This window comes from Aptenodytes forsteri, unplaced genomic scaffold, assembly GCF_000699145.1.
Source record: "Aptenodytes forsteri isolate BGI_AS27 unplaced genomic scaffold, ASM69914v1 Scaffold15, whole genome shotgun sequence".
Lineage (NCBI taxonomy): Eukaryota > Metazoa > Chordata > Aves > Sphenisciformes > Spheniscidae > Aptenodytes > Aptenodytes forsteri.
In genome coordinates, this window is record NW_008795129.1 from 9,063,895 (window position 1) to 9,075,563 (window position 11,669).

At 36.9% G+C, this 11,669-nt stretch overlaps 1 protein-coding gene across 3 annotated transcripts in view; it reads right to left on the reverse strand.

Moving 5' to 3' along the window:
• Positions 1 to 2,134: 2,134 nt before the first annotated feature.
• Positions 2,135 to 11,669, reverse strand: part of MARCH5 (membrane associated ring-CH-type finger 5) — a 41,227-nt gene continuing 31,692 nt past the window's right edge. Inside the window, exons 3-6 of one of the 3 annotated variants that reach the window (XM_009277771.2) lie at positions 10,478 to 10,608; positions 6,502 to 6,685; positions 5,910 to 6,076; positions 2,135 to 4,697 (exon numbers count right to left, since the gene is read on the reverse strand). In XM_009277771.2, the coding sequence (XP_009276046.1) occupies positions 4,581 to 4,697; positions 5,910 to 6,076; positions 6,502 to 6,685; positions 10,478 to 10,608 (599 nt within the window). In that variant the 3' untranslated portion in view covers positions 2,135 to 4,580. The remainder of the gene's footprint in view (positions 4,698 to 5,909; positions 6,077 to 6,501; positions 6,686 to 10,477; positions 10,609 to 11,669) is intronic. The other 2 variants (XM_009277774.2, XM_009277773.2) reach the window with 2 other exon arrangements.

The window sequence follows — 11,669 nt, forward strand, 5'->3', positions numbered from 1 at the left end:
AAGGTCCCCCCCCCCCCCCCCGAAAACCCAGGTAGAAACAGTAAGAATAAATTGTCAATAAGTCATGGTAATGGAAGAGTCAAAAGTCTCAGTTTAGGGAAATGGAGCTAAGAGTAAGCAAGATGGCAACAGCTGAATTCCTCAAATGTTAAAGTGAAAAGAAATTAAGCCATTTAGATTAGTGAAGAAGAAAGTAGTTAATTAACACTGCACAGCCTTAATGTTTTCAGGTCATCTTAAATATTGCATCAAATTCTATTTAGTTGACAAAACCGCAAATAGACTTGATCCTGACAGTGTGTAGTAGTGTGATGGATTAAACTGTTGCCTCAGTCCTAGCAAGAACCGTTTTCCAATACATTGCTATTTACATGTACTTATCTATAGCCAAGAAAACTTTTAGTACAATTTCTTTATTTATACACACACAAATATACTGGAATTAATAAAAACTTCTGAAAATTCAGGACAAAGGCTAGCTGTCAGCCTCCTTGAAGTTTCTTTCAATCTAACAAGTGTCATCCCAGTCAAGTAGCCACATGTCCCCGTCTTTTGAGAAAAACAGGATGAAAATTAAGGTGATGAATAACACTTACATGCCAAAACAGAATCACTTCCATTTTAAGCTCCCTTCAAAACCACAATTACTCTCAAACTGCACAAGAACTAATGAATACTCAACTACTTTTTGGATTTGGATAGTAAGTTCTGTTTCACACTACATAGAGCAGAGCAGTGACTTTGCAAGGGTGAGAGGAAGGGGCCTGTTAGTGAGAAGACAACTGCTAAGACTGTTTTTCAGAATTTACTAGCTTTTACCTACGATCCTATCCCATGCTTTCCTCTATGAACCCCCACCCCCAGCATGCTTTAAAAAAAAAACCAAACAAAAAAACAAACACAAACCAAAACCAACAACCAAAAACCACATCAACACAAGTTTCAGCAGCAATTGCCTACTAGAAAAGAATTCCAAAACCAGACTTTTTAGTGAAACTGGCATTTGTACTTTAAAATGGGAGGCAGGAACTGTTAGCACAGGATTTCTTATGAGAACAGATAACATGACTATACTCAGTGATGCATTAAACAAATTTGATCCTAGTTCTTCAAAAAAGAAAACCTGAATAGAAAGTGGCATGGACGTAGAACATTACATCTAGGGTTCTGAAAGCAAGATTACTGGTGCAACAGTAAATGGATCCATAACCAGTTCTCTCCATCACTAAAAACCACTATGCAAATAGAGACATATTTGTCTGTGGTTAAAAACTTTTCTAAAATGCAGCTAGTAAAAAGCTACTCTGAACAACCCTCAAACACCTACTCCATAAACTTGTCCAAGTCCCACAGAATTATTCCACATTTAAAAGAGGGGAATCCTCACAGCTGCCATGATAAACATTATGCAGCTGAAATTCTAGTAACAATTGTGTCCTCAGTTAAAAGAGATAATTCTGACTGAAGTCACAATACCTAAGCATATCTTTTCTTACGAGCACAGAACTACTCTAAATGCTGGAGAGGCCTTAAATAGCTACATGGTTGGATCCTTCTCTGATAACCAGGGGAGACAGCTAACCTTTGAGAAACAGCTCCAGATGAGGAGGGAATTAATATACTTCAAACCAGGCAAATCATGCAAATTGTTACAAAGAAAAGCTTTTGCAGGGGAAAGAGGATGAAGGAAAGAACCACCATTCAAACAGAAAAAAAATAGTGACAAGTATAGTAGGGTTCCATCTAAATCTAAGAGTTTAAGATAGGAGGGGAGAGAGAAGGGGAGAAGCATCTCTATGTATTTACATAATCATGGCTCAGATAATTTGCATTGATGTAATGGAAGGCTAGGAGAAACCAAGTTACAGATAAGAAGGTACACTGAGAAATGCTAGATAACATTCCATATTCCTTGTTCTGAAAGTAATGGGACATAAATTAGCCATTAGTGAAAAAAATACTTCCTACAGCTAGTATCATCTTTCTCAAAGAAAAGGGATCAGTGTATTCCCCAAATAAATGCTGCACATCAGCCAACCCAGAGATATGTAGTAACTCCCAACCCCGGTTCTGTATTACCAGAAGTTGTTCCATGTTGCAACAACTCTTTTGCTTTAATTGTTTGAGAAATGCATTCCCCTACATCATTTATTGATCACTAGAGAGGAAAAAAAAATACAAGAAATGTAACTTTAAAGTCCTATAGTAATTCTTCCTTTATCCCCAAGACACTTCTTTAGGCTATCAACTTAAAATTGATTACATAAATCCTTAGATATGCATTAAAACAAAACACTTTTTTCATTCAGAAGTTTTGCTACAGGCTTTTGTTCAACTGACAAAATACACTAGGGAGTGTAAAAAATATTTATTCAACCTAATTTACTGTAACTATAATTTGCAATACTAAAAAACAAGCTTTACAACAGAGTAATGACCTTCTGCTACTCAGGTGAAATCATTTCATAATCCATACAGTATTCTTGTAATTTTATTTTTACAATAGCTTTAACTTCCAGAGGAGACAATGAGCTTTCCCATGGAACAAGTTTCAAACCCACTAGTTTGCATCATTCAATTCTTCATGAGACTTTAAAAAACAGTAATAAATTGGTTGGAAATCTGCACAGTGAAGACCACTGAAAAGCTGTTTTCTCAAAATGAGGAATTCTTAAGAAATACGTATTATATTGTTTCAAGACTATCTTACAGAAAGCAGCAACTTTCAGAGGTTGCTACTCTATATTTAGAGTTTTATATAAAAGTGAGCCCACTAAGACAAATATAATCAGCAGACTTACAAGATTATACTAATTCTTCAGTTACACCAAGAACCTCAAAAGTATTTGATATTGATTGAATGTATAATTTTCAATACCTGTATAGTTTTTGAATACTAGGTGGTTATTATATACACTTTTGTACAGTTCTAAAATATTACATCTCAGTAATGAAGATAAACATACTATAGAAAAGGTACCATATTTTGAATTTCTCTAACATATATTATTGTAGTCAAATATGAAGTCCATTCTGCAACTGCTTCATTTCTGGTGAAAAGAAATATTTACTTATGAATACTTCCACTAAAAGATTTTTTTAAACCTTTCTCCATGCCTATGACATACTAATATGTACAAGAAAAAAACAAAACAACTTTGAGAAAAACAAATAAATTGTTGTTAAGAAAAACCTTCAAGTACTAGATCTAGGTTAGGTCTAGTATGAATATTAAATGGCCGTATTACATTTGTCAAAAATTAACTTCACAAAACAGTCAGTTTCTGTTGAAATTAAGTTTATAAATACATCAAATAGCTGAAGTGCTAATGTCTTCCTCAGCTGGCTACTTCGAACATACTGTAACAGTAAAGCTTACTGTATAAATAAACTTAGTTTATTACACATTTAAGATTTATCCTTTAGTCCTTTACAGAATGGAGCCAAGTTGTCTTAAGAGTGTCTAGCCTGCTGGTACGTACGATGCTCAGATTAGGTACCCAAAGTGTAGTGTCACCCCCTTCCAGCCGATCCTTCCACTAGAATCCTTCCACTGTCTGACCTTCTGCTAGAGGTGGTAGGGGCAGAAGAGAGCCTAGTCCTAGTACAGAGCCAAGTTAGGCACCCAGGTCTGGAAATTTAGAAGGATGCCCTAATCTGTCAGTTTAAATTAGCTGTTTAATTTAGTGTTCAATGTTGTTTCCTCACACCTCTCCTGCTCTTTGTACTTGTATGGATATTTACATAATCAAAAGGAACATGAAAACTAAACAAGTGCTCTAATACTTAACTACAAAATAAGCAACTGAAGTTTACTTTGCCCCATGTAATTATTTTACTGTGGAGGAAAAAAAAAGCCATCCAGCACCAGTTACAAAACAGTAAGAGAGCCATGAGAAAATAACACTAGGGACTGCAGAAGATACAGGACAGTAAAAGTTATCAGTAATAAAATAGTCACCTGGAAGCCATGCTAATTTCAACACCTAATACTTAGGTGGCTAAAGCTGACACACAACTCCTGTAGAGGGTGATCTACCTTCTGCTTTCTCTGACCAGTCATTTGAGTATTTTACACTCCCTGTTTGATACCAGCAAAAACCAAGGAAATCTTTATTGACTGATGTCCTGCAATTACTTCTCCTTGGTGATGACTCACATTCCTTTCTAAAAAAAATTCCCTTCATTGTGTGAAATGCTGAACTAGATGATAGCGTGGGTATGAAAACACGTATAGAAAAGGCATTTGGATATAGCCTATGTTAACTACACAAGTTAGTGTTCTTGTTCTATAGTTGATGCGCTTTTTTTTTTTCCATTCAGCATATTGGCTCAAAGAAAATAATTCAGAAGCCTGTTGCCCAACAGAAATACCCCAAAATAATGAAAGCCAAGTCACATTCTTAGGTTCAGTGGTTGCTGAAAGGATTTACCCTGCCACAAGACAGCGCTTTATTAAAGAAAAAAAAAAATAGGAGCAGCAACTTATCACAATTCTCCACTACTGTGCAATAATGATGGAACCAATACAACATGGAAACCTGTTAGGTGAGACTGTACGACATCTGGAGATCACAGCCTTATGCTCCTTCTTGCTCAGGATAATTTAAAATTTTGCGATGAGCTTGGCGCAAATATTGCTGCTGTTTGAAGTAAACCTTAAAAGCTCCTTTTATAGCAACAAAAGCAATTCCACCCTGAAATAAAAAGATATTTTGAAAACCTGCACAGTTCAGTGTCATATCATTGCAAATGTTCTTTTTAAAAATTTCTGGTCAAAGAAGATTTATTTTCCAATCATACAGCATTTTCTTTTGAAGTTTAGCTGATTAGGACAATTCCAACTGAGTATCTCAAAGTTTTCTGTCACAATGCACAATTACAGAGGTTAGTGTTACTTAAAGGGATTACATACTGGATCTATAAAACCTTTCAAAAGCTTTATTTGCTTGGAAGTCTGACAAATTTTCTAAAAAAAAAAAATCAAAACACATCCTATTTAAAGAACAAAGTAAAATGCAGATACGTATCTGCTTTCCTCCCTTCTCTGAATATATACTATACATGACACAAGGGAGTAATACTAATTACCATTCTATAATCACTGTGAAAAGGCCACTTGCCAAAAGCAAGTGTGGAGTGAAATAAAAATCTGTTTTTTGTAAAACAAACCTTTTTCCCCAAAAAGTTTTATAGTATGTTTTCTCAAGTCTTCAAAATAAAGAGAGACACTAAGCCACCTTTAGTCTGCATGAACAGTTGTAATATCACTGTTTCTTCCATATGGAAGAGGGGCACATTAACATGTTGGAACTGAAAACGGGCTGAAGTGGCAGTCAGATGACTAGGGATACCAGCTTACCAAACTCAGCGTGCTTCCCCTTGAAAGGCTGCAAGCCAGAGAGGTTATTCACAAAGGAAGAGATTGTCTCCTCTCTTTGTCCTCCCCCCTCCATTCAACTTCTTTGGAGGGTTTATTTTTCTCTCCTTATTTTAATAAGTAACAAAGGGATTCTCCCAAAGAATTAGTAAACAGAAGTTAATATGAAAAGGTTGATAATATAAGCCTCAGTCTTCCCATGCAGAGATTGTTCTTAGAAGATGCTGGTTCCTTATCTTCATTATTGCCCTTAATTACTGCTAAGATCTGCCTAGTACAGTACCAGATACAAGTTTCAGCCTTGTCTAGAATTGAGATTAGCTTCAGTCACAAGGACAAAGTCTCTCACACATGTGATGCTTGTCTACTGCCAAGATAGGCAACCTTAAAAAAAACCCTTTCCCTTAATCAAATGCGACTCTTAAGTTCCAGATCAATGTATGTACCTTTTTTACTTTTCCTCCCTCCCCCCACAACACTTCATATTGCCATATTATAATTGTTCATGAAAAACAATACTGAATCTTACCAAGATTGTCCTTTGTAAATTTGAGTTAACACTGCTGAACATCAGCTTGCCAACTATCGTGGCAATAGTAGGGAAAACTAGAGCTCCACATAGAATACGTGTAGCAGAGACATGATCTGCCAAAGGGTTGGCCTCTGCTGGAATACGAGGAACAGGACATCCAATGCCTAAAGGGGTGAGAGTGGGGGAAGAAAAGGTTATATAGCCACTACCTCAGACAGAACACAGAAGGCACATTAGTGCCCACCCCCCACTCCATTATAAATCTATAGCCCAATTACTTTGAGAACTATCCCTCTTTTCAGTGAATATTGTTTCCGTTAAATGACTGTATTAATTTCTACTTTCAAATGAGACCCATGGTTTTTAGTAGCTTGTTTTGTTACTAAGGCTTTAATTGAAACCATGCTCCTGCTTCTCTTGCCCCACCTTTCTCTCTAGGTACTATACAAACAGTCTGAATAGACGAACATAAAATAGCGGGAAGGTGTTACCACTTTAACTTAAGAATGGCAAAAACTACTTGCCTATCCCCACCTCCTAAAGGCACCAATTCAAGCCTGATATTTCCTTTTAAATTTAATCACATTACCTGGAAATATGCTGTTCAAAATTTGTAGCTTATTAGAGTATTTGCGCCACAGTCTGAGCACATAGTCCTCCCAACGAATCATCTTGCCCAATATTAGCATGACTGGGATAGTGGGAAGTCCAATCAAAAGAAATAAAGGATCAGCTCTCTCCATGACATCAAGACCTTCTTTGTGACCCACAACCTGGTAAATATGTATATAGTTGACAAATATAACAAAGACCACAACTGAACAAATACAACTTACAAAAACTCTAGTTTGTTTGGGGCTGCCCATGCATTTTAAGTTAAAGAAAAAAGAATAATACTGTTTTACCTAACGTACTCAGTTTTCCCTTTGCATCCTTGATTGCTTATCAAGTGTAATGCAGACGACCTACCAGCCCTAATTTGCAAGTCATTAATCTTGCAGAGAGCTGTAACAGTTCCTTACCATCAAGAAAAATTTCATGTGCTTCTGTATGAGTAAAAGCTTAAACATCTGAAATATCAAAATAGCATGCTTTCCAAAACACACAGAAGAATTTACAATTTTAGAATGATTAATTCTACACTCAGAAATTGATTAGATACTAGTCTTTAAAGGATAAATTGATAGCAAGTATCTCAGGATGTTTTAAGCAAAAATTTCTGTTACTTAGGAATACCTTATGCAACAGAGATCACAGTATTAAAAAGTATTGCTTCTCTAGACAATGCAGGAAGAGGTACATTATTTTCAACTGTAGTGGAAATAGCAGCATATCTTCACTTGTACTTTATTTTTAAATGTGGTTAGTGCTATGATTTTAAAGGATAGTCATTACCAATGTGTCTAAACCTTTCTACTGGCACATAAAAAAATAATCAGACTTTGCAGTTTATAAGATACAGGTATTAAAACTGTAACAGAACAGTGCATTATGTCTTCCTAAAAAGTACATACTGTTTATTTAAAATAAGTAACTCTAATAGGGCTGAGGACAAAAAAAGAAATTGAAGTGGTAGATATCCTCTAGAGTTGTCTCAATTTAAGAATTACTAAATGCTAACAAAGTCCTTGAAGGGCTTCTAGAAAGAATAGGCTCTTTCATTACTTTTTCCATAAGAATCCAGAAAGACTGAAAATACTAAATAGTGTGCTGGTTTTGGCTGGGATATAGTTAGTTTTCTTCACAGTAGCTGGTATGGGGCTGTGTTTTCGATTTGTGCTGGAAACACTGTTGATAACACAGGGATGTTTTCGTTATTGCTGAGCAGTGCTGACACAGAGTCAAGGCCTTTTCTGCTTCTCATACCACCCCACCAGTGAGGGGGCTGGGGGTGCACAAGAAGTTGGGAGGGGACACAGCTGGGACAGCTGACCCCAACTGACCAAAGGGATATTCCATGCCACATGATGTCATGCTCAGCATATAAAGCTGGGGGAAGAAGGAGGAAGGGGGGGGACGTTCAGAGTGATGGCGTTTGTCTTCCCAAGTAACTGTTACGTGTGATGGAGCCCTGCTTTCCTGGAGATGGCTGAACACCTGCCTGCCGATGGGAAGGAGTGAATGAATTCCTTGTTCCTCACTTTTACTCTTCTGATTCTCTCCCCCATCCCCCTGCGGAGTGAGCGAGTGTGTGGTGCTTAGTTGCCAGCTGGGGTTAAACCACAACAAACAGTAATTATTACATTTGTCAGGCACTGGATTTCCTGATGTGTTTTCATTGACTTCTTGTTCTCCCCACAAATGCAAAAAGCTATCAAGTCTTCACTTGCACAATACTTAGAATTAGATGGTAAGAACATGCAACAATAGTAAAATGGAATAGGTGGGACACAGGGAAGAAGCTAGGGTAAAGCACCACGGTACCTTCAAACTGTACTTTTTAGCCTTGCTTTGAAAACCATTCCATTTTATTCTTCTAGAACAGGAAGTTATGTTATACACCACATCCTCTAAAAATAGGGATAACCAATATTGTTGCCACCAAAAAGTTATTCCTTCAAAAAAATATTCAGCATTTGTCTTCCAGCTTCTTCACTATCTTCCACCCAAATTGTGATGTCTGACACTATCCTTTTTCTCCTTATAGTCCTTGTCCATCAAAAAAAACCTCAGTATCTTGTCTTTTCTGCTTTAGATTACTTTTTCTGTTTTCAGTAACCCCATATGACTTGTTACTGACTTAGCTATCACTATAGTCATAATGTCAATTCTGTATTTATTTTTCTCCATGTGAAGCTTAACCTTTAAAAATAGCTTTTGTGCTTCTCTCTGGCCCTTCAACTGAAAGAAAGAGTCTGAAATGCATCAGGAAACAAGTGGTATTAAACCTAGCAAATTTGGGGTGGCAAAAGGGGTGGAAGTTTCCCTCCACTCCCAGTTTAATTTCCTCCATTATAAGCAAAAATAAGTTATTCTCTTACCTAGCGTGCCATCCATATGATCAAAACCACCATTAAGTCAGAGGAAAATAGCTAATTCTTCATACCTGGGATTTGACCAGCTGTCTTAACTAATGTAGATGTGAAGCTGTAACCATGCAGTTGCTCAGCTAGACCCACCACTTCCCTTTGCTTAAGGCCAGATCCCCATTTCAAAAGCAGAACAACTACAGAAAGGAGCATTTATCTTTCCATTTGGTTATGTAGTTCTAGATAAGCTAAAAAGGTCATATAAGTTCCTATAGAAAAAGGCTCAGTGTAGCAGTGAGCAAGGAGATACGGACTGGTACATTTCACGAAGTCTAGTTGTAGTATTACAGCTGGTTGCAGTGTTCTGTAAGGGCCACAACAAGAACAAAATATCAGATGAGGAAATTCCTAAGTGTACCACTCTAATATAGAGACTCATCCACTGGAATGGAGGAAGCATTGAAAATCATTATACATCACTTATGCAGCCGCTTGACCCTGGCCACACTGGTACCAGGGAGACTGCATGAACTCATTTGAGCTCCACTTCAAGTGGTTGTCATATACATTTCTGCTATGAGATCACGTACAAACAGAACTAAAATAGCACACAATCTTGAGATGGAGTGACTTGTAGAACTGCAGGGCAGTACCACACAATTCAAGAAAAAGTAGTGCCATATGACTTACATGGATAAGGCTGCACAGGTTGTATATTTAAAATTAGAACTGTGTAGAGGAATACTTATTAGCATACAGATTTGTTAATTCTAGCTATAACTGAATTAGCATCAGAAATACTTTTATGCTTTCAAGCAAGACACAGGTTATGGGCTTGATATAAGAAAATCAACAACTAAAATGGTAACAAAGGTCCTTCTAGTTGTACAATCTATGAGAATTCTTGTCTTGTAGTCAAACTAGGACAGCCATGAATGAGTCCTTCCATAGTTAAGTCTACCACCTGTCAACGTTATTTTTATATTTAAATAGCAAGTTCACAAGAACAGAAGTAGGAAAAATATGGGGTTTTTTTCCCCCTTTCAACTAACTATACAGTCTGAAATAACTAAAAGAACATACTATTAATTTGCAGGGTTTTGCACTTGTTTATGAATTAATTGCATGATTCAGAGCATGCATTTTCCTTTATACAATAGAAAGTGGTAGGACTGAAAAATTCACCGTATCTCAACCCTTTGAATGTTACCAGCAAAATTTTTCTACAGGTAAAAGAGATTAGTCTCATGTCTTTTCTGAAGAATTAGACTACCCATTATTAGTAGTTAGGTGGTAATGGCACCTTTTCTGTAAGAACAGAAGTGGGTTCACCAGCCTGCCATACAAAGGGCAGCCAGCTGCAGTAGTAGTGAATTTTGTTAGTTGCAGACTGAACCACTTGGCTTTATACAGTACGATCAGTCAGAAGTGAAAAGCTTTCTATCCACCCATCTTGAATTCATTTGTTAACTACACTGAAAGTGCTGAAAGCAGCTAAAGCATGTTTTAAGCCAAGGAAAGAAGCGTCTTAATTAATTAAGTTTTTCTTTAGAAAACTTGCTTCAAAGCTGGTAAGATGAGGGAATACATGTGTACCTGCATCACTGTCACAGCTCCATATGTAACAGCCGTCCAGTATATAGAGCCCACCATTATTCCAGCTGCAGCAAATGGACATGCCTTTGAGATCAGTCGATCTGCAAGATCCAAAACGTAAACAACTGGACCTATAAAGGAAAAGCAAGGTTTCAAGATATATATATATACACACACACATATATATGTGCGCATACTGAAGAAAGCTCTCAGCATCTATCACTGATAAGAAAGAATGAACTTGGCAAAATACAAGTCTGACATCCCACACATGCTGTTTAAATGAGAACATATAATTAAAAAGCTACTAAGCTAAACTTGTAACTTATTTCTACCTACCATTTCAGTCACCGCAACATCTTTCTGAAAGATTAATATACTGATTAGAGCACTGACTGATTTACCCATTAAAGTTGACTAGCTTCCTTTGTGTTGAATCAGAATTGTTCTGTTGTAGAAAACGTATTAGGCTTAGTGGCTTTTTTGTTAGATATTTTAGTTTTCAAAAGGAAGAAATACTAATTAGTTGTAATGTACTTCACGTGCTTATCTTTGACAGTTTCACTTGAGAATTCTGTCACTAAACTATCCTGCTCTACAGTAGAAAGCAGCACAGTCAATATGAAAGATTCCTTCCGCTGGAAGAGGCTGCATTCAATATTTTTAGACGACCACCTCTCAAATGTTGGAGGGAAAAAACCTCCTGTTCAGGTTATTTAGTGCCTTTGACAACAATGCAAGAATAGAGTTTCATTGTTCTGTCTATGGACAACTGCACTTTCTAGACTTACACAGAGCAAGACATTGCCCTGACCAACTTTGGTGAGGTAAACAAGGGCATGCTTGCATATTCTCTTTGAGAGACTGCAAGAGCACCAGCAAAGCAAAAGCCAGAAGTTGAAGTCTGAAATGTATGTATGGAAGTGAAAAATGTCATCACCATGATCAGATTCCACACTACTTTTGTATTTGTCAACTAATTCTACATAAAGACTGTCCTCCTCCAGCTCATATGCATGAATAGTTCTTAGCTCCCTTCTACTTTTTCCTATCAAAATCAGTGAAAATTAAAGTTATTCTCAAAACCAGCCTACAGGCATTCAAGTAACTAATCCTCCATGTCTCTCATCACAGTTTACCCACTCTGGCCTGTAATTCTTTTACTACTTCCTAATCTTTTATCTTTTTTTTT